The 26106-nt window shown below is 44.2% G+C and overlaps 2 protein-coding genes across 4 annotated transcripts in view; one reads left to right on the forward strand and one right to left on the reverse strand.

Moving 5' to 3' along the window:
* Positions 1 to 447: 447 nt before the first annotated feature.
* On the forward strand, positions 448 to 7915 carry ercc2 (excision repair cross-complementation group 2). The gene is made up of 23 exons (XM_029714872.1): positions 448 to 628; positions 919 to 1018; positions 1112 to 1189; positions 1295 to 1357; positions 1464 to 1577; positions 2359 to 2475; positions 2569 to 2685; positions 3267 to 3390; positions 3483 to 3579; positions 3758 to 3891; positions 4040 to 4208; positions 4447 to 4565; positions 4671 to 4740; positions 4905 to 4974; positions 5469 to 5570; positions 5681 to 5744; positions 5874 to 5995; positions 6214 to 6306; positions 6390 to 6462; positions 6603 to 6673; positions 6871 to 7014; positions 7355 to 7498; positions 7688 to 7915. Exons 1-23 carry the CDS (start codon positions 624 to 626, stop codon positions 7778 to 7780), a joined length of 2283 nt encoding a protein of 760 aa, XP_029570732.1. The 5' UTR covers positions 448 to 623; the 3' UTR covers positions 7781 to 7915.
* A 1852-nt stretch (positions 7916 to 9767) lies between these two features.
* The window catches only part of klc3 (kinesin light chain 3), a 38008-nt gene continuing 21669 nt past the window's right edge, over positions 9768 to 26106 (reverse strand). For all 3 annotated transcript variants that reach the window (XM_029714875.1, XM_029714874.1, XM_029714873.1), the window contains exons 2-12: positions 15202 to 15432; positions 14852 to 15082; positions 14435 to 14510; positions 13982 to 14210; positions 13769 to 13856; positions 13390 to 13491; positions 12595 to 12768; positions 12274 to 12373; positions 11917 to 12097; positions 11766 to 11832; positions 9768 to 11581 (exon numbers count right to left, since the gene is read on the reverse strand). In XM_029714875.1, the coding sequence (XP_029570735.1) occupies positions 11480 to 11581; positions 11766 to 11832; positions 11917 to 12097; positions 12274 to 12373; positions 12595 to 12768; positions 13390 to 13491; positions 13769 to 13856; positions 13982 to 14210; positions 14435 to 14510; positions 14852 to 15082; positions 15202 to 15411 (1560 nt within the window). In that variant the 5' untranslated portion in view covers positions 15412 to 15432 and the 3' untranslated portion in view covers positions 9768 to 11479. The remainder of the gene's footprint in view (positions 11582 to 11765; positions 11833 to 11916; positions 12098 to 12273; positions 12374 to 12594; positions 12769 to 13389; positions 13492 to 13768; positions 13857 to 13981; positions 14211 to 14434; positions 14511 to 14851; positions 15083 to 15201; positions 15433 to 26106) is intronic.

Raw genomic sequence — 26106 nt, forward strand, 5'->3', positions numbered from 1 at the left:
ACCTCCCTGGCTGGCTGAATCGCTTTAGTGGATAATCACAATAGTTCTCTGAACCTCCCTGGCTGGCTGAATCGCTTTAGTGGATAATCAAACTGCTCTCAGACAGGTCTGCACGTTTTGACTAGCAGAAGTGTCGTAGCTGGTTAGGAGAATTTACGCAACAGTTTAGGAGAATTAACTTGGACATTTAGGACAATTTAAGTTAAGGTTAGGAAAAAGGGTTAACTTTTACCCGACGCGACTCAGAAATATCTAGCTACACCCAGGTCTGCTCTGAGAACAGTCTTGGTTTCCACAAATGCGATTCAGCTCAACATTTAACTCGATATTTGACTAGTTAGTTCTGATTACAGGAATGGGACGTACTTCCATTGAGGGATGCATACAAAACCCAATCAGAGAAGACCAAAGGATTAGTTTACAATTCTGCAGCCAATCAGAGAAGCAAAAGATAGGGCTTTGTGTAGACGGAGGATGTCTGAAGAAATCTAATGTGTGGAACACAGCTAGCTAGCTAGTTCAAGAGTTTTGTTTTGCCAATAAATTAGCTAGGCATCTATTTATTGTTAACAAAGGGACTGACACATAAGCAGCTAGCTCGCCGCGGCAATAAATCCACTAAAATGAAGTAAGTGCTCGTGACAGAGAGATTCTCAGACAGGGCAAAGTTAGCACTATGTAACGTTAGCTAGTAAACTCTTTGCTAACATAGCTAGCAGTTGACTATCGTAAGCTAGCTAGCTGGTTAAACTATTAACTATTATTAAACATTACACCGTGCGATGTCTGTGGGAACGAACTTAGCCACAGATGAATAGGGGAGTTAGCTAGTTATGTTTTTTTTATATAGCTAATGCTATATTCTGAATGTTACCTGGCTAAAATGCCCTTACTATGACTACTACCTTTTTATCCTAGGCTCAACATCGAAGGGTTGTTAGTCTATTTCCCATATGACTACATTTACCCAGAGCAATATTCCTACATGCTGGAACTTAAGAGGACCCTGGATGCCAAGGTAAATAGAGAGACCCAGCAACATGCCACTTGTTGTAGACCTATCCTAATGCTATGGCCCTATTCATGATGGTAACACATTGTTTATCGAAAGGGACATGGAGTTCTGGAGATGCCATCTGGAACCGGGAAAACCATCTCTCTTCTGTCATTGATTGTTGCTTATCAGCGGGTGAGTCAAGATATGTCCATTCCTCCATCAGGACTCTGTTGGAAGAACCTTTGTCACCATCTGGTCCTCTTTGACAATTCACTTATACAGTGATCTCTTTGACAGGAGTATCCTCTTGAAGTCACAAAACTGATCTACTGTTCCCGAACTGTTCCTGAGATAGAGAAGGTGATCTCTTTCTCTCTCACACACCTTTCTTTGTGTTCCCCTGTCCTTGAAGAACATATGTTTCTCATCCCCTTCTCTGATGCCATGTTGCTCCCTTGTCCATCAGGTGGTGGAGGAGTTGAGGAAGTTAATGGAGTTCTATTCTAAGGAGACGGGAGAGAAGAACAACATCCTGGCTCTGGCGCTCTCCTCTCGGAAAAACCTGTGTGTTCACCCCGAGGTAGTAGCAACATGCCGTAGCATCATATTACGAAATTACAGTAGGCTGCCTGTATCGATTACCCTTTTTCAGATATAATGGCATGTGGCCCCTTGAATGTGCTACAGCATGTTTGTTTGTCTGTTAGGGTAGGCTACACTGTCTTTTTTAAATGCCAACGCGAACCCTTCTCTGGAGACATGAACAGCATTTTACTGGTCTACAGACCAGACTTTACAAAGTAATGTTGCTTTTGAAGCGAGACTATCGTCCATCAGTAGGTGAGCAGAACAGTCAATCCTAGCCTGCCTGCGCGCAGACCACTCTTTCCTAAAAAAAAGTACTTTTAAAGTTCATTAAATATCGCAACTTACCAAGATATTTAGTAGAAAGAAAGCACATCTAGCTACCCTACCACTAAAAAAACAGCAACGGCTGCACATCAATCTGCAATGTTTATTGTTGTCAGGGAAACAATAGAACATGATATACAGGCAGAATTCTGCTGTCTGAAAAGGTACAGACGCTTCTAATGTGGCACTTTTTCAATTGTCTGAAAAGTGATCAATTATCGACATGTTACTACTGTACTGCGGTCTATGTCTGTAAAGGGCCACGGTAGACAACTTCATTGCCCGGCCCTAGCGGTCAGTACACATATCTTCACGATGACATCCACTAACCGTGGTTCTGTAATGCTCTTCAAACACATTTGTGTGTTCAATATAGCGCATTTCTTTGCATGTAGTTAAATTGTGTGTGTCCATGTCATGGTCCAAATTGCATGATTCTTTGTGTTCAGGTGAGCTCCTTACGCTTTGGGAAAGAGGTGGACGGGAAATGTCACAGCCTGACGGCGTCATACATCCGCGCCCAACGGCAGAGCAACCCAAGCCTGCCTTCCTGCCGTTTCTATGAGGTGATGGGCTTGGGACTGTGACAAAGAGAGTGATCTGGAGAGTTCCATGCCTCTGTCTGTCTGTCTGTCTGACTGACTGTCTGTCTGCTCCAGGAGTTTGATGCTATGGGAAAGCAGGTGCCCCTCCCCGCTGGAGTCTACAACCTGGACGATCTGAAGGACTTTGGGCGGAGGAAAGGCTGGTGCCCCTACTACCTAGCACGCTATTCGGTAAGAATAGCCCATTGTCATAGCATCTGATGTTTTTCTTTTACCAGTGTTTTTGTAGCATGTTATATTTGACAGCATTACTAAAGACGGTACAGTATGAAGATGGGCAGAAAGTACTTCTCCAATAGAAATTGACGATCACACTTGTAGGCGATGTTGACGTTGGCTAGCTAAGCTCAAGCATAGAAACACGTAATCAGATCTAACGATCGTCTCACGCCGAACTGAGCATGTGCAAGCGGTCAAATCATAGGCCCTTCCGGCGATAAAGTTGTTTTTTACAAATGAAAACGTGTCTGTTTGTCACTTTCACAAGGTTGCAGTATTAACAGGTTCAACTACTTACGACATTGGCTCGAATCTAGGTTGTGCCTTTTAGATTTTGAGAAAATTAACATCCAAGGATGTTTCACTTCTCTCAATGTCTTCTCAAACACTGGCCTGCTCTGATTGGTCTGTTTCGCAAGCGTTCCCGGATGTCTCGTGATGTTGCACCTCTGGGTTTAGAAACTCTGTGGCATTACTGTATGAAGGAGATGGATTAGTGGTGGTGTTTTTGCTTCTTTCCTTAACACATACAGATCCTCCATGCCAACATCATAGTTTACAGTTACCACTACCTCCTGGACCCAAAGATTGCAGACCTTGTCTCAAAGGAGCTCTCCAAGAAATCAGTGGTTGTTTTTGATGAAGCACATAACATCGGTAAGGACATCCAGCTGTTTCTTTCCCATTTGTTTAAGCAACCCACTGTTTCAAGCCTCCACAAGCTGACGTTCCACCCGCCTCTTCCTCAGACAACGTGTGCATCGACTCAATGAGCGTCAACATCACCAGGAGGACTCTGGACCGCAGTCAGGCCAACGTGGAGACCCTACAGAACACCATTCTCAAGTAAAGTCATACACTAGTGGATCTAGTGGAGAGCAGCACTAGAACCACTGTCATGTTCTGTGTACAAAGGAGAACGTACAAGGCGTCTATAATGAGACCGACTGAACCAGTTTGTTGTTCTTGCCCCAAAACTGTAGAGGGTTGTGATGTTATCTCAACTGCTTGTCCTCTGCTGTAGGATAAAGGAGACAGATGCAGCCAAACTGAAAGAGGAATACAGACGATTGGTGGAGGGCCTGAAAGAGGCCAACGTTGCCAGGGAGACCGATATCTACATGTCCAATCCTGTGTTGCCAGATGAGATCCTCCAAGGTTAGCCCCCTGGAGTCCAGTCGAAAACAACCAGTTATTGAATATTTGTATCGATTTATGCTCAAACAGGTTTTCATGTATCTATCTTTCCGTTTCTATACCCTGTCCTCCCTCCCCCGCACTGTCTGCCTTTCTTTCCCCCCTCCAGAGGCTGTGCCTGGCAGCATCCGCACGGCAGAGCACTTTGTGGGCTTCATGAAGCGTTTCCTGGAGTACCTGAAGGCCAGGCTGAGGATTCACCATGTGGTGCAGGAAAGCGCTCCACAGTTCCTCAAAGACATCTTCGAGAAGGTCTGCATTGACCGCAAGCCCCTCAGGTAACTTCTACAGTACTTTTGTGTTAGTTTTGTATAGCCTGGTGCCCTCGGTTGGTGGAGATTTCCACTTTAGGTCCTAACATGTACAAACTCTGTCCACCAGGGCACCGGGCAATGTAAACCAAATGCTCCTAGACCTAACCGACTTCATCGTGGATTATGTCTCTTTGGTACATTGAAAGAAGTTTCTAGTAACTCCTACTCACTCCTTATATGACATATCTATTTGTTTCTCTAGATTCTGTGCCGAGAGGTTGCGTTCGTTGCTGAGGACTTTAGAGATAGCGGACATCGCAGACTTCTCAGCCATCACCCTCATCTCCAACTTTGCCACTCTGGTCAGCACTTACAGCAAAGGTACTGAACCTCTCTAGGCTGACTGTGTCTATGTTACCTCTACATGGCTACAGTTCTGTGGTTATTTACTTTCTTTGTTCTTCCCTTGCTATCTTCCACAATCAGGCTTCACCATCATCATTGAACCCTTTGAAGACAGAACCCCCACCATTGCTAACCCCGTGCTGCACTTCAGGTGGGGTTAATTTGTGTTGAGTATGTTCTGTTTTGCCTGCAGAACGGTGTGATATTGATGGATGAGATGTTGTACCACTGCAAGAGCCAAGGGTGAAATCATCCATCAGGATGCAAGTGGATGAGATCTACTTTTAACCCTGCTCTTCTCTCCTCTCCCTTCAGCTGTATGGACCCTTCCATTGCCATCAAGCCTGTGTTCGAGCGCTTCCAGTCTGTCATCATTACGTCAGGGGTAATCTCTCTCACTCCCCCCTTCCTCTGTTCCTAGATTAACTGTGACATAGCCACTAATCTGTGATTATAAGCCACCTGCTGATGGTCTCATCTGTCTAAGATGGGGCCATTCACATTCCAATGCAGTTGGGCTAGAGTGCCATTTGTAAACTTAGTACATGTGTTAATGAGGGACAAATGGCTTTTCTTTGTTTCTCAGTACTTTATCAACAGGGATCCCCCCCTTAAATCTGCAGCTTTTTAATAATTTTTTATCAGCATTCAGAATTTAGTTTATCAATGAATTTGCATGCAACGCAAACAGAAATGTAAAGTTTGACAGTTTATATTATTTTCTGTATATTATTTAGCCTTTCGGTGTCCTCAGCAGTCAGTTCAGTCGTATGATCATCACTTCTCTCTATTGATCCTCTCACTAGATCCCTTGGCTGTGTGTTGGCTTGGCTGTCCTACCCTGTGGTTGTCTACTTCTGATCATGTTTCTACCCACAGACCCTTTCACCGTTGGACATTTACCCCCGAATCCTGGACTTCCGGCCTGTTACCGTGGCATCCTTCACCATGACGCTGGCGCGCACCTGCCTCTGCCCTCTTGTGAGTAACCTCAGAAACCGTCTACATAATATGACCTGAGTGGTTAATTCAAGCTATGCTGAGCTTCAGAAAGGATGGAAGGGGGTGACACTGAGCTCTTCCTCTTTCAGGTGGTGGGGAGGGGGAACGACCAGGTGGCCATGACCTCCAAGTTTGAGACGCGTGAAGATTTTGGTTAGTGATTGTTACGTTGTATCTAAATATTGTAAGCTTGCCTTGCCTCTTTGTAAGCTTAGACTCTCCTTTCCTTAGATGTGAAAAACAAATCACTGAAATAAACCTGGTCTGGGTTCAATTTTTCAGCTGTCATCCGTAACTATGGCAACCTGCTGCTGGAGATGTCTGCGATTGTGCCAGATGGCATCGTGGCCTTCTTCACCAGCTACACCTACATGGAGAACATTGTGGCGTCGTGGTATGAGCAGGTGTGTACACACGGTCCACAAATGGAAGGGAGGATAAATGTTGTTAGAAGTGAATAACGCGTTGCTCCGTCTGTACTGTTATAGCAATATACATATCTATGTTAGCATTTTATTGGCAGCAGATAGAATTGTGGCCAGAAATGTAATATTTTGCAAGGTAGTAATCAGGAAGTTGAGTAAGCGCTGTCCTCTTGGCCTGCCCGTGTCTCTGTCTGTAGGGCATCTTGGAGAACGTCCAGAGGAACAAGCTGATCTTCATCGAGACCCCAGACGCAGCAGAGACCAGCATGGCTCTGGAGAAATACCAGGAGGTCAGGAGACCCTTTCTTTGACTGTCTTAGGTTGTCTTCTGTCGTTGTCTGTGACCTCTGACCTCTTATCTGTTGTGCCCCAGGCCTGTGAGAACGGCAGAGGAGCCATCCTGCTGTCTGTGGCCAGGGGGAAGGTGTCCGAGGGAATTGACTTTGGTGAGTGTTGTTTAGTTCCTGTAACATAGTAGTAGAGCCTCCATTAGGCTCATTTGCTAAACAAAATGGCCGCCAAAGTTACAGCATAGGTCATGTGTAGTTATTTGAAGAGATAAGTGATATGAAACTGTCTCCCTCAGTCCACCATTTTGGCCGTGCGGTGATCATGTTTGGAGTGCCTTACGTTTACACACAGAGCCGGATCCTAAAGGTCAGTCTAACTCCTCTGTTCATCATCCTTCCCTTGTTCTTCTCTTCTGCTTTATTCACTGTTTTGGTCTGTTCCTCTCTTCTGTTCAGCGTATGTCCTCCTCACCCCTCTGTCTGCTATTCTTTCACTTCCTTTAATCCTAATGGTCTGTTTTTCCACGATAGTTATCCTTCTCCTCTTCTGTCCATCTCCACCAGGCTCGTCTGGAGTACCTGCGGGACCAGTTCCAGATTAGAGAGAATGACTTCCTGACGTTTGACGCCATGCGGCACGCAGCACAGTGTGTGGGCCGCGCCATCAGGGGCAAAACTGACTACGGCTTGATGATCTTCGCAGACAAGGTGAGGACCTTCAGAACTTGGTGTGTCAAGTTTTAAAGGAACATTTCTTACCACTCTGATCATTGATAGACTCTACCATGATCATTTTGTTTCTTTTAATTGTTTGTTGGACGCCAGGGAGATTAGTTGATGCTGTGGCGTCAGCTAATGGGATCCTAATTAAAATTCTACATTTTGTGGCTTTCTTGAATTTGAAAGCCATAATGCACTGAGGTTACAGCAGGTTGTTCCATAATGCTGTTACCCATCTAGTGCCTTCACACCAGTGGTAACAAAATAAATGGGTCAAATAAAGGCTATTGAAGAGAATTGGAACAATTGTTTCTCTCTCGTGTTGCAGCGCTATGCCCGGGCTGACAAGCGAGGGAAGCTGCCCCGGTGGATTCAGGAGCACCTTACTGACGGCAGCCTCAACCTGACCATCGACGAGACGGTACAGCTGTCCAAACACTTCCTACGCCAGATGGCCCAGCCCTTCAGACAGGTACATCACAGTACAGGGACATGTTTAGCAGGGTTGTGTAATTTTCTTTATTTTTATGTAGACGCCTGTCTGACTTGTAGAATAAGAAATCACATCAGATGTATTCATGACATCTCTAACTGCAACGTTCAATGTTTTTGCCAACTGAACCTGTCCCAGGTCTCCCCTTAACCTATCCATTCCCCTCAGGAGGACCAGTTGGGCCTGTCTCTGCTGACACTGGAGCAGCTGCAGTCAGAGGACATGCTGCAAAAGATCGCCCAGATCGCTCACCAGTCCTAAGAGGAAGTGTCATCACCCAGTCAAACCCACAGTCACTGTTCCAATACTGTCCTACTGTACATAGTTTATTTTTTAAGTGTATATTTGCATAAGCCAGGAGGCCGAAAAATAAATGTTTACAGTTTCTACCATGCAGTTGGCATGTTTTTTTAAACACAATGACTTGTCTTTGGCATCATTAAATGTGAAGACTGTTATTTTATCAAATCAATTGTTATTATTATTACGTGATTAAACTAATCATGTAAATGTAATTAACTTGGAAGTCGGGGCACCACGTAAAATCTTCAGATTACAAAGTTATAATTTTCCAAATACAACTCTTCAGATATTTTAATATCTGATCAATTAGTCTTCTATTAATGAATTATTCTTTACCTCACGTCAGTCTCATTTCAAACGTCGTAAATTGTTGGTTATCTGCACGAACCCAAACTTTTATTGTGAATCATCCATACACTAATTAATTGGCTTAATTTATTTACTAACTAAATAATCACAGAAATGCATAAACAAACATATGTTACTAACAAATGATAGGGAAGATTCCCTAGTGGGCTAAGCCGATATGACGGCTTGGTGGACAAAGGGAAGTGGGTGTGGACTGAGAAAGAGCGGGAAAGACAAAAGGAATCACTACACAGTTAATTATATTAATTGAAATGCTAATCCTTTGCACATGAACGCTCACTCATTCGGGAATAATTGCAATCAATATATATTTACGCCCATGTGTCGAACTTTTGTTGGAATCCGGTCCGTCTGCTGGACAGTGGCGGTTCTAGACCATTTCAACTGTGGGGGCCAAGCTGGGGCCAGTTACATTAGACGTTATTGTCATATCGTTTTCTTCACATTAGCAGGCAAAAGACCATGTTCATAATCATTAGTGTTCCGCGTTGCCACTGTCGTAACGGATGTAAAAAAAGACCGATAGCAAAAATTAGTTATGTAAAAATGATTTCATACTCCACATTTAGGGGGGCCACAAGGGGGTCCAAAATTGTCACAGGGGCACTGACCCCCCCTGCCCCTCTCAGAACCGCCCCTGCTGCTGGAGAGTTCATCCGAGTCTCTCTGTCTGTTCCCTGAAGATCAGTCTTTCGTGGTTAGAATGGATACTTCAGAGTACCATTCAGAAATGTTCTCAGATGTTTCGGCGGTTCTTGGCATTCGCATCCCAGGTTTACATCATTTCTAGCTGGAGACTAGAAATTAGTATCTAAGATTTGCTCTTATTCTGTATGGATCGATAGTCTCAGAGTTTAACTATTTCCAGCCGTGTAGACAATGCTCCACGTGATATGGTTAGGAATTCAATAACTATTCGCAAACACAACTCACGCTGTGGGTTTGCTCAGTCTTGGTACTCAAACCTGTGCCACCTCAGTTTACACCGAGGTATGTGTGGTTTAAAGAGGGTTTCCTCAGGAGGGGTTTTTATTCGTAACAATAGGAAAAGCGGTTCTATGATGCCTGATCATGTCTGTGCTCACGGGGGCAGGCCAATGATTTAAACTTTAAAGGGAATACAATTCTCTCACAATATAGGTTTAACATCACATTTCACAAATAGTTTAATCTTTACTCATTTTATACAAGAATTAGATGCAAACCCCATTGTTGAGAAATGTACACATTGAGATATAGTTGTGTTTCCTGTGCGCTCTGAGGTCACCAAATGAAAACACACTCGTCATACGTGTCCCTTAAGTGTCCACGGACCATTCCCACCTCCCAAGTGGACGTTTTGTTTCATTTTCCCATTTTGGGGATTTAGGAGTTTGGCCACGTGAAATCCTTTGTTCACTCTGTGGTCTCTGCATAAAAAGGGGGAGAGTCTCCATCAGGAATTTACAACCTGAGATAACAGAACCTGGGTGTAGGAGAGCGTGAGAAGCCATGATCTTTACCCAGAAAGGGCCACGTCATGACAACATGTACATCATGAAACATACCCAGACAAGGCTAGCATGAACACAGTAGATTGAAGAGACTCAATATACTTTATTTGGCATTTGTCTGTTATGGTTTCCAGATATAAAATATATTTGTAATTTTCAATAGCATTGACAATCTGCAAAGAAAGCTCTCCATATGTAACAGCTAACATAATTCTACATAAATAAGATGTAGGGCTCTATTCAATCTGTATCGCTGAAGTTCAGCGTGATTGAAATTTAAAGGCAATGTTAGCGGAGATTGCATTCATGGTGTAACGCTGCATATGAAACGCTTGACACAGTTTAAATAGAGCCCTTGTGCTTTGTCAGCTTATAGCCCTTTTTATACTGTACATGGTGCTAACATGCATTCTGTGTCCTGATGTTGTCCACATTCGGATTGTGCCCACTTTTTAGGCCAGAGATGATCGTTGAAAGAAAGGGCAAGATTAGAACCTGTGACCTGGTTCTTATCCCAGTGCCTAGTCCACTGCAGCAGCATGAGGGAGGGTTCCACAATTGTTTCCCACATGTATACAGCTATTCAGTCAATTAGAACATCAAATGAGAAATGTGATTGGTTAAGGTTGGAAAACAAGACTCATTGTGATTCGAACTGGTGAACTTTTCGCAACCCACATTGAACTCCCTCCATCCACCTCAATGGGTTAACAATCTTTCTACAATAGTGACTCCTCTACCGCCCTTTTAAATGATCACTTGGAAACACCACCACAGTAAATTAATCGCTTTTTGTCCCTCAAATTGCATATTTACTCTTGATAACATCCAGAGTAAGATGCATAGACAACAAAATCAAATACTTTTAAAAACATGTTTCAGGAGGAATTTAAATTAGCTAGCTATCCAAAAAAAGTCAATGTATCCCGAACTGAGACAAATAAAAAATGACATACAGGCACATAGTGCTTTTACTTTTGGGCCATCAAAATAGCTTATGCTTTTCATATCTGCTTAGTACAAATAGTACAAACATATTTTTATAGTATGCCAAGCCTTAGACAAATTGAATTCTACCGCTGGACTGGGAAGTGCAGATTTCTCTCTGGTATTGTGGAATAAGGAGAGCACTTTACCACAACCTAACATGGAAGCCAATACACTGTTTGTGCATCACATTCACTGGATATGAGTAAATATTTGTTTTAATTGTGAAATTAAAATCACCTAGTGCCAATAACAAGTGTACCACTGGTAATGGACACGAGATAAAATCGGAATGTAACACGTTTTAAAAACCACATTGTATAAATAAGACCTTTTTTGCATGCACAGATAAATTAATTTGGATAACATCCAATAGCTGCAGACACTTACTTGTTGACCCAACTGCAGTTGAGAGCGCCAATTGCAAATATCAAGATGTTCATAATTGTGAACAATCGTTGAAGAATTCAAGCTTTCCCTCCTTGTACAGTAAGTTACAACAGAGCATTACTAAATCTGGTCTGAAACAGATACAATCTGCATCTCTCAAAACCAGTCCTCATTGCTGTGTGTATCCTAATCTATACCTCAGAACTGGGGCACCAGGGGTTAAAACTAGCAGGTAAGGACTATCAGTGACCTCCACCCGCTACAACATAGTACAGTAAACAAACCTAAACTGATCATTGTTCGATTTAAACAGAGCAAGGGAAGGGGTTTGCAGTGACCCATGTAGGTCCACTGAGACAGAGAGAGGAGTAGGGACCAGAGCTGTGTGAGAGTACTTCCTGGATGTGGGGAGGGGGGGCTAGTGTTCAGAGGTGTAGTGTGCAGAGCTGAGGGATCCTCGCCGTGCCAAACTCTGGGTGCTGGAGCTCAGGGTCCGGTTCTCTGTCAGGCTGCAGGGGTTCTGGAAGAACATACAAAACACTTGACTAGTCTGACTGTATGTGTATAACAATGACATATACATTCATTTTGATGACACACAGCCAGAGAAATGCCTTAGGATATGAAGCACATAAAATGAAAGGTGATGAGTAAACAATCATATTGTACAGAAATGTGAGAATAAGCCAGAAACTGCTGCTCACCCTTGCTGCTTCTTGACGCTCCCTCGCACCCACGTTCAGCACATTCAGAGAATTAGCCCTTTTCATCCTGAGGGAGAACAAGAAAGAGAGAGTAAAAAATTGGACATCATTTTGAGAGCTAACACGTGCAGATTGAGGACTTGGTCTTTACCCAGGAGTCGGAGGGGTGGTATCCTGAGGTCCGACTCCTTTCAGCTTCCTGACCAGCTTCTCGCTGCTCCTGCGTATCGACTCGCGGAGCTTGGTGAATGAGCCGCTGCGCTTCAGACTGCCCAGCCCATCCTGCATGGAGCCCTCCTCTTCCGTGTGGGTCCAGGTGTCCCGCACCTCACCTGAGCCACCAACATCACAGAGGATGCACATCAGTGGCATCATCCAGTATGATTAGTTATTTACAGTACAAATCTGAGATACATTTTCAATTCCAATACATACACCCTTTTTGGATCAAAATGCTATTGAATCTAGAGAGCAGGTTTCAAAGATCATATTATGAGTTTGCTCTCACCATCCACAGATCCAAACTCTTTTTCATGGGCCCGGGTCAGGATCTCTTTATACAGAGCCTCAGCTTGTCTGTACTTCCCTTGTTTCAGGTAACATGAAGCCTGTAGCCAGAAATACAGCAATACTAGAGTCACAAATAGCGCTATCACACCTCAGATAGATAGACACACGCATGCAGCTTGGGTCAATGTCCCCCACTTCTACCCAATCATAGCATATTATACACACACACACAATATGGTAGCATCTAGCCGTGTGACCATGCCAACCACGTCCATCCCTCCCTCCCTCCATTCACCCTCTCCTATTCTCCATCCTTCACCAGGTTATTCTTGGTCTTGGCCACGTTGGCATCGTCGGGGCCCAGCCTGCTCTGGTAGATGTGCAGGGCACGCTCGTAGTACTGCTCCACTTCCTGGTACTTGCCCTGGTTCTGACACAGCAGCGCCAGGTTGTTCAGCTGCTTTGCCACGTCAGGGTGGTCCGTGCCTAACACCTGCCCACGACAACAATAGGGGTGGGGACGAACAGGATTGGGTAATAAGCAGTGTCAGGGGTAGCGCATTTCAAAGTAACGTGTTACAGTAATTAAATTACTTTTTGCAATAACGAATAATATAACAGAGTTACTGTTCGAATTGAAATAATACAGTTACTGATAAAACAATGGGTGGTTACTTGTGTTATCATTAATTTCCTATTACAGTTACTGATCCAAATAAGTATTTGTGATGGGAGATAAAAAGTGGCAGAAACGTACTCCCATTTCTTTGATTTGGTAGGACAAGAATATAACAGTAAAATGTCAACTGTGCCCTGGCGAGAAACACCTCTCCACTGCTAGCAACACGACATTGTTTACATTGAGTGAGGACGCGCAATGTAATATAACGAGTAGTGTAACAAATTACTTTTCCCAGGGAGTAATAAGTCATTATTTATTGTTGAAAGAAGTAACGAGTAATAGGTATATGATTTTTTGCTCGCAAGACTGAGAAATGATAGTACAATATAGTACTGTAGGAGTGCTGTACTACAGAATGCTTGCAGAGTTGCCATTAGTCCATCAGAGGGCAGGGTTTCTAGTCAAGGTGGTGCTAGGTTACTGCCTCATTACCTTCTCTCTGATATCCAGGGCTCTCTTACACAGTGGCTCAGCCTCCTTGTACTTCCCTCTCTTTCCATACAGGACAGCAAGGTTGTTGAGTGTGGCTGCCACCTATAAACAAATACAGTACTGTTAGTTACATACAGTGATATACTCTGATCGCCGGTCGCGGTGAAAAAAGAAACGCTCTCGATACTTTCAATGCGTTCTTCCGCAAAAGGTGGGTAAACTGTTGGGCAAAAAAACATTTACCCTACACCACTAGTTACATACTGTAGCTGCTTTTCCACTGTGCTGGGGAAAGCCATTAGCTATGCATGGTTTAGACTTCTTGTTTTGTCCATTTTGGTGACGCTTGAACTTCACTATAGACTATAGAGGAACATACCGCAGGGTGATCTATGCCCAGGGTCTTCTCCCGAATGGCCAACGCGTCATTCAGGAGGTTAGCCGCCTCTTTGTACTTGTTCTGGTCTCTGCAGAGAAGAGCAAAACAGCCTTTAGCTTTAGCATACAGCTAACGTAACCAGCCACACTATGGAAATCTCCCACAGTAAGACCTAGCATGGAGGATATGCTAGGCTAGCGTGGCTCCACTCACCTGTAGACCAGAGCCAAGATGTTGAGCATGGTGGCCACGTCAGGGTGGCTGTGGCCTGAGGACTTCTCCAGGTCCTCCAGGGCCTGTTTGCAAAGGGGCACGGCCACCTCGTAGCGGCCCTGGGAGGCGTACTGGATTACCAGGTTATGAAGGGTCCTCAGACGGGCCGGGATCTCATAGCCTCCCTGCTGGGCCGCTGCTGCCGCACTACTACCGCGAGGCTGAGATACTGGGGGACAGGAGGACACGAGAGGGAGGCAGAGTCATTCATACAGACACACAAATATACATTAACACAAACATACATAGACATACACAAACAAACACACAGCGAGTGACAGACTATACAACACTGAGAGTCACACCGAGACATCGACAAACATACATGCGTAGCTTGTCTACACAGCAGATAGACAGACAAGAATATCCGGCTCATTTGACGAGTGCACGTACTCTGTGACTGTTCCTCCTCATCCGTGGGAAAAAGGTCATCTAGGGACTCCTTGGTGGAGCCCGTCTCTTTGTCATCCTGTCGACATAGAAAACATAACTAGATTGATAGTACAGAGCTGAGGGGAGTACCTATATTTTTTATTTATTTAACTAGGCAAGTTAAATAAAGGTTTAACTATGAACTATACAGAGAAATACATAGCAACCTGCTCTGATAAGCCACCAACAGCTTAGCTTTAGTAATAACATAAAAGCTCAGGCAAAGACATGCACCGGGTCATATTCACACCATAGCGAAACATTTTGTAATGGAAAGTGAATATGAGCAGTTTTGGTAGTTCCTCACTGTATCACTCTGTTTCTTCCCCGTTTGGTGTATAATGAATACGACCCTGGTTGTAGTGGTCTGTGACATACCGGTGGGGGCGACTCCTGGTCGTACTTGCGGATGCTGCTCATGAACTGCAGGTGTCTGTTCTGCTCCTCCAGCGTGACCACCACCTGCTCCCTGTCCTGCAGCTTCTGCTGGGCCCCGGCCAGCTCGTCCCTCAGCCACTGGTTTTCCTGGCACAGCCTTCGTACCTGGGTCCGCAGCTTCTGCTTCTCCGCCTCCAGGGAGCCCAGGTGGGCCGACAGAGCCATCATCACCTGGGGAGGGAGAGGGAAAGAGAGCAAGAGAGTGAAGTAGGTGTGCATATAAACATGTACACATCCAATACAGTCAAAATACAACTTCACCCATTCTGCCATCTTCAGTATGACCCCACCTGTGCCTCTCCCAGGCCCAGCTCTATCCTCTCCAGAGACTGGCGGATGATGCCACTCTTCTCCTGCTCCACACTGCCACTCTCGGCCACCGGCCGGCCCTCCAGCACCTCCTGCAGGTTGTCCAGGAGGGTGTGGTTCTCACCTCGCAGCGCCTCAAGGCCCGCTATCACTTGCCGGGTGCTGCACAGAATCTCCTCCCCCGACAGCATGGCGCCTCTCTCAGCTCAACCCTATATGGAGAGGAGGGAGGGGTCAACATTTTTTTTATATTTGTACATGGTCATATGGACTGTACAAGGTGTTGAAAGCGTTCCACAGGGCTGCTGGCCCATGTTGACACCAATGGTTCCCACAGTTGTGTCAAGTTGGTTGAATGTCCTTTGGGTGGTTGACCATTCTTGATACACACAGGAAACTGTTGCGCGTGAAAAACCCAGCAGCGTTCCAGTTCTTAAAACAATCCGTTGCGCCTGGCACCTACTACTTCACCCTCTGAATGGCACACATACACAATCCATGTCTCAAGTCTTAGAAATCCTTATTTAACCCGTCCCCTCCACTTCATCTACACTGATTTAAGTGGATTTAACAAGTGACATCAATAAGAGATCATAGCTTTCCCCTAGTTTCATCTGGTCAGTCTGTCATGGAAAGAGTTAATGTTTTGTATACTCAGTATATATGTACGTATGGGACACAAATAGAATAAAGGTATAACAGTGGTGTGCAATGGCAGCATTTAATTATGCACTAGCGGTAATATGGCTAATGGCTACACTCCACAGTAAACAGTCTTGTGTTGGACTAAAGCAGTACGACAATGTGTAGGCTAACCAACTAGCTATAGATATACAACTATACTTTTACCACTGCCGGTATGCTAAAGAGTCTTGTGACTAGAGAGTTACAGTAAAATACAGCTGGTACTGAACTGAGATGTCTAGGGGCTGCTGTTTGTGAGACACACACAGAGGAGAAAGGAGAGAAGATAAGTCACTTCTAATAAGCTAAACCAGGCTAATAGCACACAAGCCTACCATAATGACAACAATCCATTTTTACCTATTCTATAGCGGTTTCACAAAACATCTTATCAGAACATACAATTATCCTCCAAGTTCTGTACAAAGTGTAAAACTACAAGTGTAGCCTATGTTTACCACCACAGGGGGGTGTCAACAACGACAACCGTATGCTGCCCTGACAGCCTGTCAGAGCCTTTGAAACTGTAACGTGATCTGCCTGGGGATCTTTATGCCAACTTTCAGAACCATGACTATGCATTCTGGCAGCCAAAGGAAACAATGAATAGCCAATACATATACCAATGGGACTGTATGTAAAATATATCCTGGTACAATGGTGCCATTTTGCTCCTGTGAGGCCGAAGGCATAAAGCCTAGAGCCGACAGCCGCCCAGTTCAATGACAAGTCATAACACATGATGTATCCTACTTCCTGGTCGGTGAGGGATGTGTAGTACAATGAGAATGGGTCCAGCAAGAACAGGTCTAATCATATAGTTGGAGTGCAGTTCTGACATTAAATGAAAACACGATACAAGATCAACCATGACCTGCTTCAGACACAAATAAAAAAAATTGTAGTGGGTGTTATATTTCTGGTTAGGTGTTCTGCTCCCTGTGGCAATAACATGTTGATGCATCTTGCAGCAGGGCTACAGAGGATGGCCTCAAATTATTACAAAAATAATATGTTGGCTTCTCAAAGACCAGATGGGCAGCCTGAACTCGAATCATGAGCATAAAAGGCCTCTGATCATCCTTCCACCATACCAATACTAATGGGGGTTCAAGACAGGAGGGCTGCGCTGTGAAGCCAAGCGCCTAAGAGGAGAAACAGGTGTCTATGGGGAACAAGAGGGAGCTGTGCTGGGCCTGAGCAGGAGGCTGCATCAGCATAACACCAAAAGGTAGGCCAGCTGCAGCAGACCATACATTAACACAAGGATATCGATTTACTAGTGGCTCCTGGGAGGAGGGCAGCATATGGCAGTTGTAAACAACAGTGGTCATTGGAATTGATTGGGACTCATGCTGCAGTCGTTTTTAAAATTTTTATTTCACCTTTATTTAACCAGGTAGGCTAGTTGAGAACAAGTTCTCATTTGCAACTGCGACCTGGCCAAGATAAAGCATAGCAATTCGACGCATACAACAACACAGAGTTACACATGGAATAAACAAAACATACAGTCAATAACACAGTAGAACAAAAGAAAACAAAAAGTCTATATACAGTGAGGGCAAATGAGTTAAGTTAAGGCAATAAATAGGCCATGGTGGCGAAGTAATTACAATTTAGCAATTAAACACTGGAATGGTAGATGTGCAGATGATGAATGTGCAAGTAGAGACACTGGGGTGCAAAGGAGCAAGATAAATAAATAAATACAGTATGGGGATGAGGTAGGTAGATAGATGGGCTGTTTACAGATGGGCTATGTACAGGTGCAGTGATCTGTGAGCTGCTCTGACAGCTGGTGCTTAAAGCTAGTGAGGGAGATATGAGTCTCCAGCTAAATAGATTTTTGGATTTCGTTCCAGTCATTGGCAGCAGAGAACTGGATGGAAAGACAACAAAAAGGAGGAATTGGCTTTGGGGGTGACCAGTGAGCTGAGATAAGGCAGGGCTTTACTGTACAGGTCGCAATGGTGGGTAGTGTATGGGGCTTTGGTGACAAAACGGATGGCACTGTGGTAGACTGCATCCAGTTTGTTGAGTAGAGTGTTGGAGGCTATTTTATAGATGACATCACCGAAGTCGAGGATAGGTAGGATGGTCAGTTTTACGAGGGTATGTTTGGCAGCATGAGTGAAGGATGCTTTGTTGCGATATAGGAAGCCGATTCTAGATTTAATTTTGTATTGGAGATGCTTAATGTGTGTCTGGAAGGAGAGTTCAGTCTAACCAGACACCCAGGTATTTGTAGTTGTCCACATATTCTAAGTCAGAACCGTCCAGAGTAGTGATGCTGGTTGGCGAGCAGGTGCGGGCAGTGATTGATTGAATAGCATGCATTTAGTTTTACTTGCGTTTAAGAGCAGTTGGAGGCCACGGAAGGAGAGTTGTATGGCATTGAAGCTCGTCTGGAGGTTAGTTAACCTCTCTGGCGCATGTGGGACGAACTCGTCCCACCTACGTAACAGCCACTGAAATCCAGTGGCGCGATTTTTGAATCGTTAGAAATACTATTACTTCAATTTCTCAAACATATGACTATTTTACAGCTATTTAAAGACAAGAATCTCGTTAATCTAACCCCACTGTCCGATTTCAAAAAGGCTTTACAACGAAAGCAAAACATTAGATTGTCAGCAGAGTGCCCAACCAGAAATAATCAGACACCCATTTTTCAAGCTAGCATATCATGTCACATAAACCCAAACCACAGCTAAATGCAGCACTAACCTTTTATGATCTTCATCAGATGACACACCTAGGACATTGTGTTATACAATACATGCATGTCTGTTCAATCAAGTTCATATTTATATAAAAAAAAAGCTTTTTACATTAGCATGTGACGTTCAGAACTAGCATAACCCCCGCAAACTTCCGGGGAATTTACTAACAGTTTGCTAAATTACTCACGATAAACGTTCACAAAAAGCATAACAATTATTTTAAGAATTATAGATACATTACTCCTCTATGCACTCGATATGTCCGATTTTAAAATAGCTTTTCGGATGAAGCACATTTTGCAATAATCTAAGTACATAGCCCGGCATCACAGGGCTAGCTATTTAGACACCCACCTAGGTCAGCCTCCACCAAAATCACATTTCCTATAAGAAAAATGTTCTTACCTTGCTTGTTCTTCGTCAGAATACACTGCCAGGACTTCTACTTCAATAACAAATGTTGGTTTGGTCCCAAATAATCCATCGTTATATCCAAACAGCGACGTTTTTTTCGTGAGTTCTAGACACTATCAGAATGCTTCATCACGGTCTCGCGCATTGGCGTGACAAAAAATGTCTAAATATTCCATTACCGTACTTCGAAGCATGTCAACCACTGTTTAAAACCAATTTTTATGCCATTTATCTCGTAGAAAAGGGATAATATTCCGACCGGGAATATGCATTGAGCCTAAACAGCCGAATTAAATTTCTCCTCAGGAGCGAATCGTGCACGCGCCTCATTCAAAGGTCCTCTGAGCCGCCACTTACCAAAGCCGATAATGTGTTTCAGCCTGAGGCTCCCTCGTCAACCTTCAGGTATTTCCCGGGTTCTGAGAGCCTATCGGAGCCCTGGGAATTGTCACGTTACAGCTAAGATCCTTACTTTTCAATAAACAGATGCAAGACGCACGACTCCTTGTCAGACAGGGTACTTCCTGCTTGAAACCTTGTCAGGTTTTTGCCTGCCATAGGAGTTCTGTTATACTCACAGACACCATTCAAACAGTTTTAGAAAATTCAGAGTGTTTTCTATCCAAACCTGAACAATAATATGCATATTCTAGCTTCTGAGTTGGTGTAGGAGGCAGTTAAAAATGGGCACATATTTTTTCCAAAATTCTCAATACTGCCCCCTATCAACACAGTGTCCAAAGAGGGGCCAGAAGTATACAGAATGGTGTCGTGTGCGTAGAGGTGGATCAGAAAATCACCAGCAGCAAGAGCAACATCTGATGTATACAGAGAAGAGTCGGCCCGAGAATTAAACCCTGTGGCACACCCATAGAGACTGCCAGAGGTCCGGACAACAGGCCCTCTGATTTGACACACTGAACTCTATCAGAGAAGTAGTTGGTAAACCAGGCGAGGCAATCATTTGAGAAACCAAGGCTGTCGAGTCTGCCAATAAGAATGTGGTGATTGACAGAGTCGAAAGCCTTGGCCAGGTCGATGAATACGGCTGCACAGTAATGTCTCTTATCGATGGCGGTTATGATGTCGTTTAGGACCTTGAGCGTGGCTGAGGTGCACCCATGACCAGCTCTGAAACCAGATTGCATAGCGGAGAAGGTACAGTGGGATTCGAAATGGTCGGTAATCTGTTTGTTAACTTGGCTTTTGAAGACCTTAGAAAGACAGGGTAGGATAGATATAGGTCTGTAGCAGTTTGTGTCTAGGGGGATGACCGCAGCAGCTTTCCAATCTTTGGGAATCTCAGACGATACAAAAGAGAGGTTGAACAGGCTAGTAATAGGGGTTGCAACAATTTCGGCAGATAATTTTAGAAAGAGAGGGTCCAGATTGTCTAGCCCGGCTGATTTGTATGGGTCCAGATTTTGCAGCTCTTTCAGATCATCAGCTATCTGGATTTGGGTGAAGGAGAAATGGTGGGGGCATTGGCGGGTTGCTGTGGAGGGTGCCGGGCAGTTGACCGGGGTAGGGGTAGCCAGGTGGAAAGCATGGCCAGCCGTAGAGTAATGCTTATTGAAATTCTCAATTATAGTGGATTTATCGGTGGTAACAGTGTTTCCTAGCAGTGGGCAGCTGGGAGGAGGTGCTCTTATTCTCCATGGACTTTACAGTGTCCCAGACCTTTGAGTTAGAAAAAGAAATTTGCATCCTGTAGTACTAACTGCCTGTGTATATTTGTTCCTAACTCCCTGAAAAGTTGCATATCACGGGGGCTATTCGATGCTAATGCAGAACGCCACAGGATGTTTTTGTGCTGGTCAAGGGCAGACAGGTCTGGAGTGAACCAAGGACTATATCTATTACTAGTTCTACATTTTTTGAGTGGGGCATGCTTATTTAAGATGGTGAGGAAGGCACATTTAAAGAATAGCCAGGCATCATCTGCTGACGGGATGAGGTCAATGTCATTCCAGGATACCCCGGCCAGGTCGATTAGAAAGGCCTGCTCGCAGAAGTGTTTTAGGGAGCGTTTGACAGTGATGAGGGGTGGTCGTTTGGTCGCAGACCCATTACGGATGCAGGCAATGATCGCTGATTGAAAACAGCAGAGGTGTATTTGGAGGGCGAGTTAGTTAGGGTGACATCTATGAGGGTGCCCGTGTTTACAGATTTGGGGTTGTACCTGGTAGATAATGGTTGATAATTTGTGTGAGATTGAGGGCATCAAGCTTAGATTGTAGGATGGCCGGGGTGTTAAGCATGTCCCAGTTTAGGTCACCTAGTAGCACGAGCTCAGAAGATAGATGGGGGGCAAACAATTCACATATGGTATCGAGGGCACAGCTGGGGGCAGAGGGAGGTCTATAGCAAGCGGCATCAGTGAGAGACTTGTTTCTGGAAAGGTGAACTTTTAGAAGTAGAAGCTCGAATTGTTTGGGTACAGACTTGGATAGTAATACAGAACTCTGCAGGATATCTTTGCAGTAGATTGCAACACCGCCCCCTTTGGCAGTTCTATCTTGGCGGAAAATGTTATAGTTAGCGATGGAGATTTCAGGGTTTTTGGTGGTTTTCCTAAGCCAGGATTCAGACATCCAGGTTGGCAGAGTGTCCTAAAGCAGTAAGTACGGCCCCTCTGTAGTGCAGGGGCGGTTCTTCCTGCAGGCAGAGGAGGGTCGTTAGTGATTGGAGCTGGCGTGATTGGAGCCACCTGGGCTCAGGGTATTTAAAACTGCTTCACTAACCTCTCTCTCTCCCTGCTCCTCCAAGTATGATCCTGTTTTGTTTGTTCCTTTGTAGGTTTACTTAGTTTCCCCTCAGTCATGTTCCCACACACAGATTCATGCATCCATGCACCTTACATACACCCTACATTATGACACTTCCACACCTCATTCCTTTTTCTTTGTTTAAAGTTAATCGTTTTTTGTTTACAATAAAGAACCTTTTGATTGGCCTATACCTGTTGTTCATGTCCCCTCATTTTTGCCACAGGCTATGAGCCTCATAGCCTGTGACACGTGGGGGCTCGTCCGTAAGTTAAAGTTAATTGTACTTTAGTCTTACTTTAGTATTTTAGTTTACTTTAACATTTTGTCATAGTTGGTTAAGGTTGTCTAGATTATCTTTGCTTTTATTATTGATACGTTTATTTGTAATTTGGCTTATTTGACTATTTTATAGTCAACTTGGGTTAGTTTAGTTCAGATTGCCACATTTGTTGGGGTTGAGGGGATGTTTTGGTTGGGCCAATATGGTTGGAGAGTGTTGAGAGCCATGTGTTCTTTTGGTTCAGTTAGCTTGGTAGCTAAATTTGGTTAACAATTCACTCTGGGTTTTTGTTCAAGTGGGAGTCCTCTCCTGTTCAGGTTTATCAGCGAGTGTCAATAGGAGGCTCTGTGTTTTTGTTTTAGGTGGCAGTGAACGTGGGTAGAGCTTCCCTTTTCCCCTACATCGGCTCGGGAGCACCTCCGTGGTTATGGGGGGGCCGCCAGTTTCTGGTTGTCTTTTCCACTCCGCTGGTTTTGTGTGCATAAAACCCCACCACATGTGACTGCATGAAGACCAGGGCCAGTTAGTTGTTTTTGGAGGATAGTGGGGTGTGGCTCCTGTTCTTGAACCCAGACTGACAGCAGGTGAGTTGTGTATTTTTTTGGAGCATTTGTAATAGTTGTATTGGTTGAGGAAAATGTCTTCCATTCTGAGTGGTTTTGTTCAAGCTCCTTCAGAGGTAGCCTTAGAGTTGTGTACTAAGGAGCAGTTAATTGAAATTGCTGAACATTATCAGATTGAGATTGTTGATAAAAAAATTAGAGACTATTAAAGCAGGGTCTTAAGGAAATAGGTGTTTTTTGGGGTCAGTCTGCTAGTAGTGAAGGTACAAGTTTTCAGTCTAGCCCTTCATTAACTTTTGAGCAGCAGTGGGAGCTGTTGCAAATGCAGTTGGAGATTTAGCATTTCTGAATCGCTCTTAGACCAAAAGAATTACCACAGTTTGATGTTTCACAGAGTCTTCGTTTGTTGCCTAAATTTTAGTCAGATCCAGACACATACTTTGTTTTATTTGAGCGTATTGTGGAAGCTAGAGCTTGGTCAGGTTTGGACATGACTGTGTTGTTGCAATGTGTACTTACAGGTAAAGCACGTGAGTGTAGCTGACAGTGAAGTGTATGCTAAAGTTAAATCAGCAGTTCTGAAGGTTTACGAGCTTGTGCCAGAGGCATATCGTCAACGTTTTCGTTACAGGAAAAAGTTAGATTCACAAACCTATTCTGAGTTTGTTCGTGATTTGACTTCTGCATTTAATCGTTGGTGTACAGCTTCTGAAGTTAGTACTTTTGAGGATCTGTCTAATTTGATTGTGTTAGAACAGTTCAAAAATTGTGTCTGACCAGGTTGCTACATACATGAATGAACGTAAAGTTAAGTCTCCAAGTGATGCAGCAGTCCTCGCAGATGAGTACAGGCTAACACATAAAAGCCATTTTGAGTCAAACAGTGACATGTACCATAAAAATAACTTTACTTCTAGGAATAGTAGGTCAACTTTTTTTGGAGCTTCTTTCCAAAGGCCTCAGCAGAAGTTTGGGTCTGGAGGACTTAAAGCACCGGTTAATGCAAATACCTGTCGCTACTGTTTAGTTGAAGGACATTGGAAGAAAGATTGTCCTCTACTTAAATAAAAAAAAGTCAAGTTAAACCTGCTGTGATGGCAGCTCCTGTTTCAGCCTCTGACCACCAGGGTGAGCTTTTTCAGCCACTAGTTGAGTTTGATTCTCAGTCTTCCCACTGTGATTTTTCAGCCTTTATTTCAGATGGTGTAGTGTCCCTGAAAGATGGCAACCAAAATGTTTCAATCAAGATCTTAAGAGACACTGGAGCTTTAGATTCTTTTATTCTGGAATCTGTTTTGCCGTTCTCTAAGGAGTCTGATACTGGCAGATGTGTAATGGCACGTGGTATCGGTTTAGTTCCATTCTCTTCTCCTTTACATGAAGTTACCCTAAAATGTGGTCTGGTAGAGGGTGATGTTGGGGTTAGACCCCAGTTGCCAGTAGAGGGAGTCCACATGATTTTAGGGAATGACTTAGCAGGTAGTAAGGTGTGGGCAGATGGCAAACTAAACATCTTTACGAAGCAACCTTCAGTGTCCCCAGCAAGGGTATCTTCAGATCGCAACTGTGTGTCTCCTGAGGTATTTCCAGTTTGTGCTGTTACCCGCGCTGCCTCTCGTAATAAGGTTGCGAGTAAGCCAGAAAGTCTTTCGTTGCCAGTCAAATTCCAGACAGAACAGCTGACTAGTTCTAGAGATTCATTGATAGCTGAGCAAAAGGCCGATACTACCTTGGCTGATCTGTTTGATAAAGTTGTTCCTGATTCAGTGGTGAGGGATAGTGCTCAGTGTTTTCTTCTTGATGGGCTGTTGGTTAGGAAATGGGTTCCACACTATGATCAGGGTCTAGGAGAACCAGTCTTTCAAATAGTTGTACCTATTACTTTGCGAAATAAAGTGTTGCAAACTTCACATGGTGATGTGGCAGGTCATATGGGTGTTGGGAAAACTTATGATCGCATACTCGGTTATTTTTTCTGGCCACGTTTAAAGCGGGATGTAGCTCAGTTTATTAAAACTTGTCATACGTGTCAGCACACAAGCAAGCCAAACCAGGTTGTAAGCCATGTGAACCTGTTAAAATGTTATCACTCCTGTGATCTAAGCAAAGTGGAAGGCACTCCAGCAGTGAGGTCAGCATTGACTGCTGCTCCAGTCACTGCATCTTGTGGCTTTAACTTTGTGGAGGGGGGAGAAGAGGAGGTAGTTAGGGTTTTGGATGAGGTCTTACAAGGTCGGTTGAAAAACTCCCAGACTTTGCAAAACCTTGGTTTTGGTAGATCATTTAGACTCAGAAACGTGATGAATTGGTAGCTCTTATTAGAAGCTACCCTGTTTTGTTTTCTGACACTATCGAAAACCCATTTAATTGAGCATGACATAGACATCGGATATGCTAAGCCTATCAAACAGATTTTATTGTGTATCTCAGGAGAAGAGACTGCAATTGGAAACAGAGGTGCAGTATATGTTGGACAATGGTATTGCGGAGCCATGTTGTTCAAATTGGGCTTCACCCTGTCTTCTGGTCAAAAAGTCTGATTCCACTTTCAGACCTTGCACTGATTATAGGAAAGTTAACAATGTTACTAAAGCAGACCTTTACCCTCTTCCTAGGATGGAGGACTGTATTGATCAATTTGGGTCAGCAAAGTATGTTAGCAAATTTGATCTTTTAAAGGGATATTGGCAAGTACCCCTTACCAAAAGAGCTTGTGAGATTGTTGCCTTTATAACTCCATCTGGTTTGTTCTCTTATACAGTGATGCCTTTCGGGTTGCGGAATGCTCCAGCCACCTTCCAGAGGCTGAATCGGGTGGTCTCAGGTCTGGAAGGGTGTGCCGTGTATTTGGACGACGTGGTCATCTACTCAGACTCTTGGGAGGAGCATGTCTGTAGAGTGCAAGCCCTGTTCGAAAGACTGGTGTGGGCCAGGTTGACTATCAATTTGGCAAAGTGTGAGTTTGCCAAAGCTACAGTCACATACCTAGGCAAGGTTGTTGGTCAGGGTGTTGTCTGTCCTGTGGAAGCCAAGGTCCAGGATGTGAAGCAGTTCCCACAGCCCTCCACAAAGAAAGAACTGATGCGCTTCCTGGGAATGGCAGGGTACTACCGTGCTTTCTGTAACTACTTTTCGGTAGTAGTGTCCCCCCTGACCAATCTGTTGAAGGCCAAGGCTGAATTTATCTGGTCCACCCAGTGTCAAGAGGCATTTGATGCAGTTAAGGCTCTTTTGTGTTTGGCACCCGTGTTGGTAGCACCAACTTTTGGGAAACCTTTCAAATTGCAGGTAGACGCCAGTCAAATCGGTGCTGGGGCTGTGCTTCTCCAGGAAAATGATGACAATGTTGAGTGTCCAGTCAGTTTCTTTTCCCGGAAATGTAATAAGTATCAGCAAAACTATTCTGTAATTGAAAAGGAGGCTTTAGGTCTCATTTGGGTTTTACAGC

Source organism: Salmo trutta, chromosome 26 (genome assembly GCF_901001165.1).
Source record: "Salmo trutta chromosome 26, fSalTru1.1, whole genome shotgun sequence".
Classification (NCBI taxonomy): Eukaryota; Metazoa; Chordata; class Actinopteri; order Salmoniformes; family Salmonidae; genus Salmo; species Salmo trutta.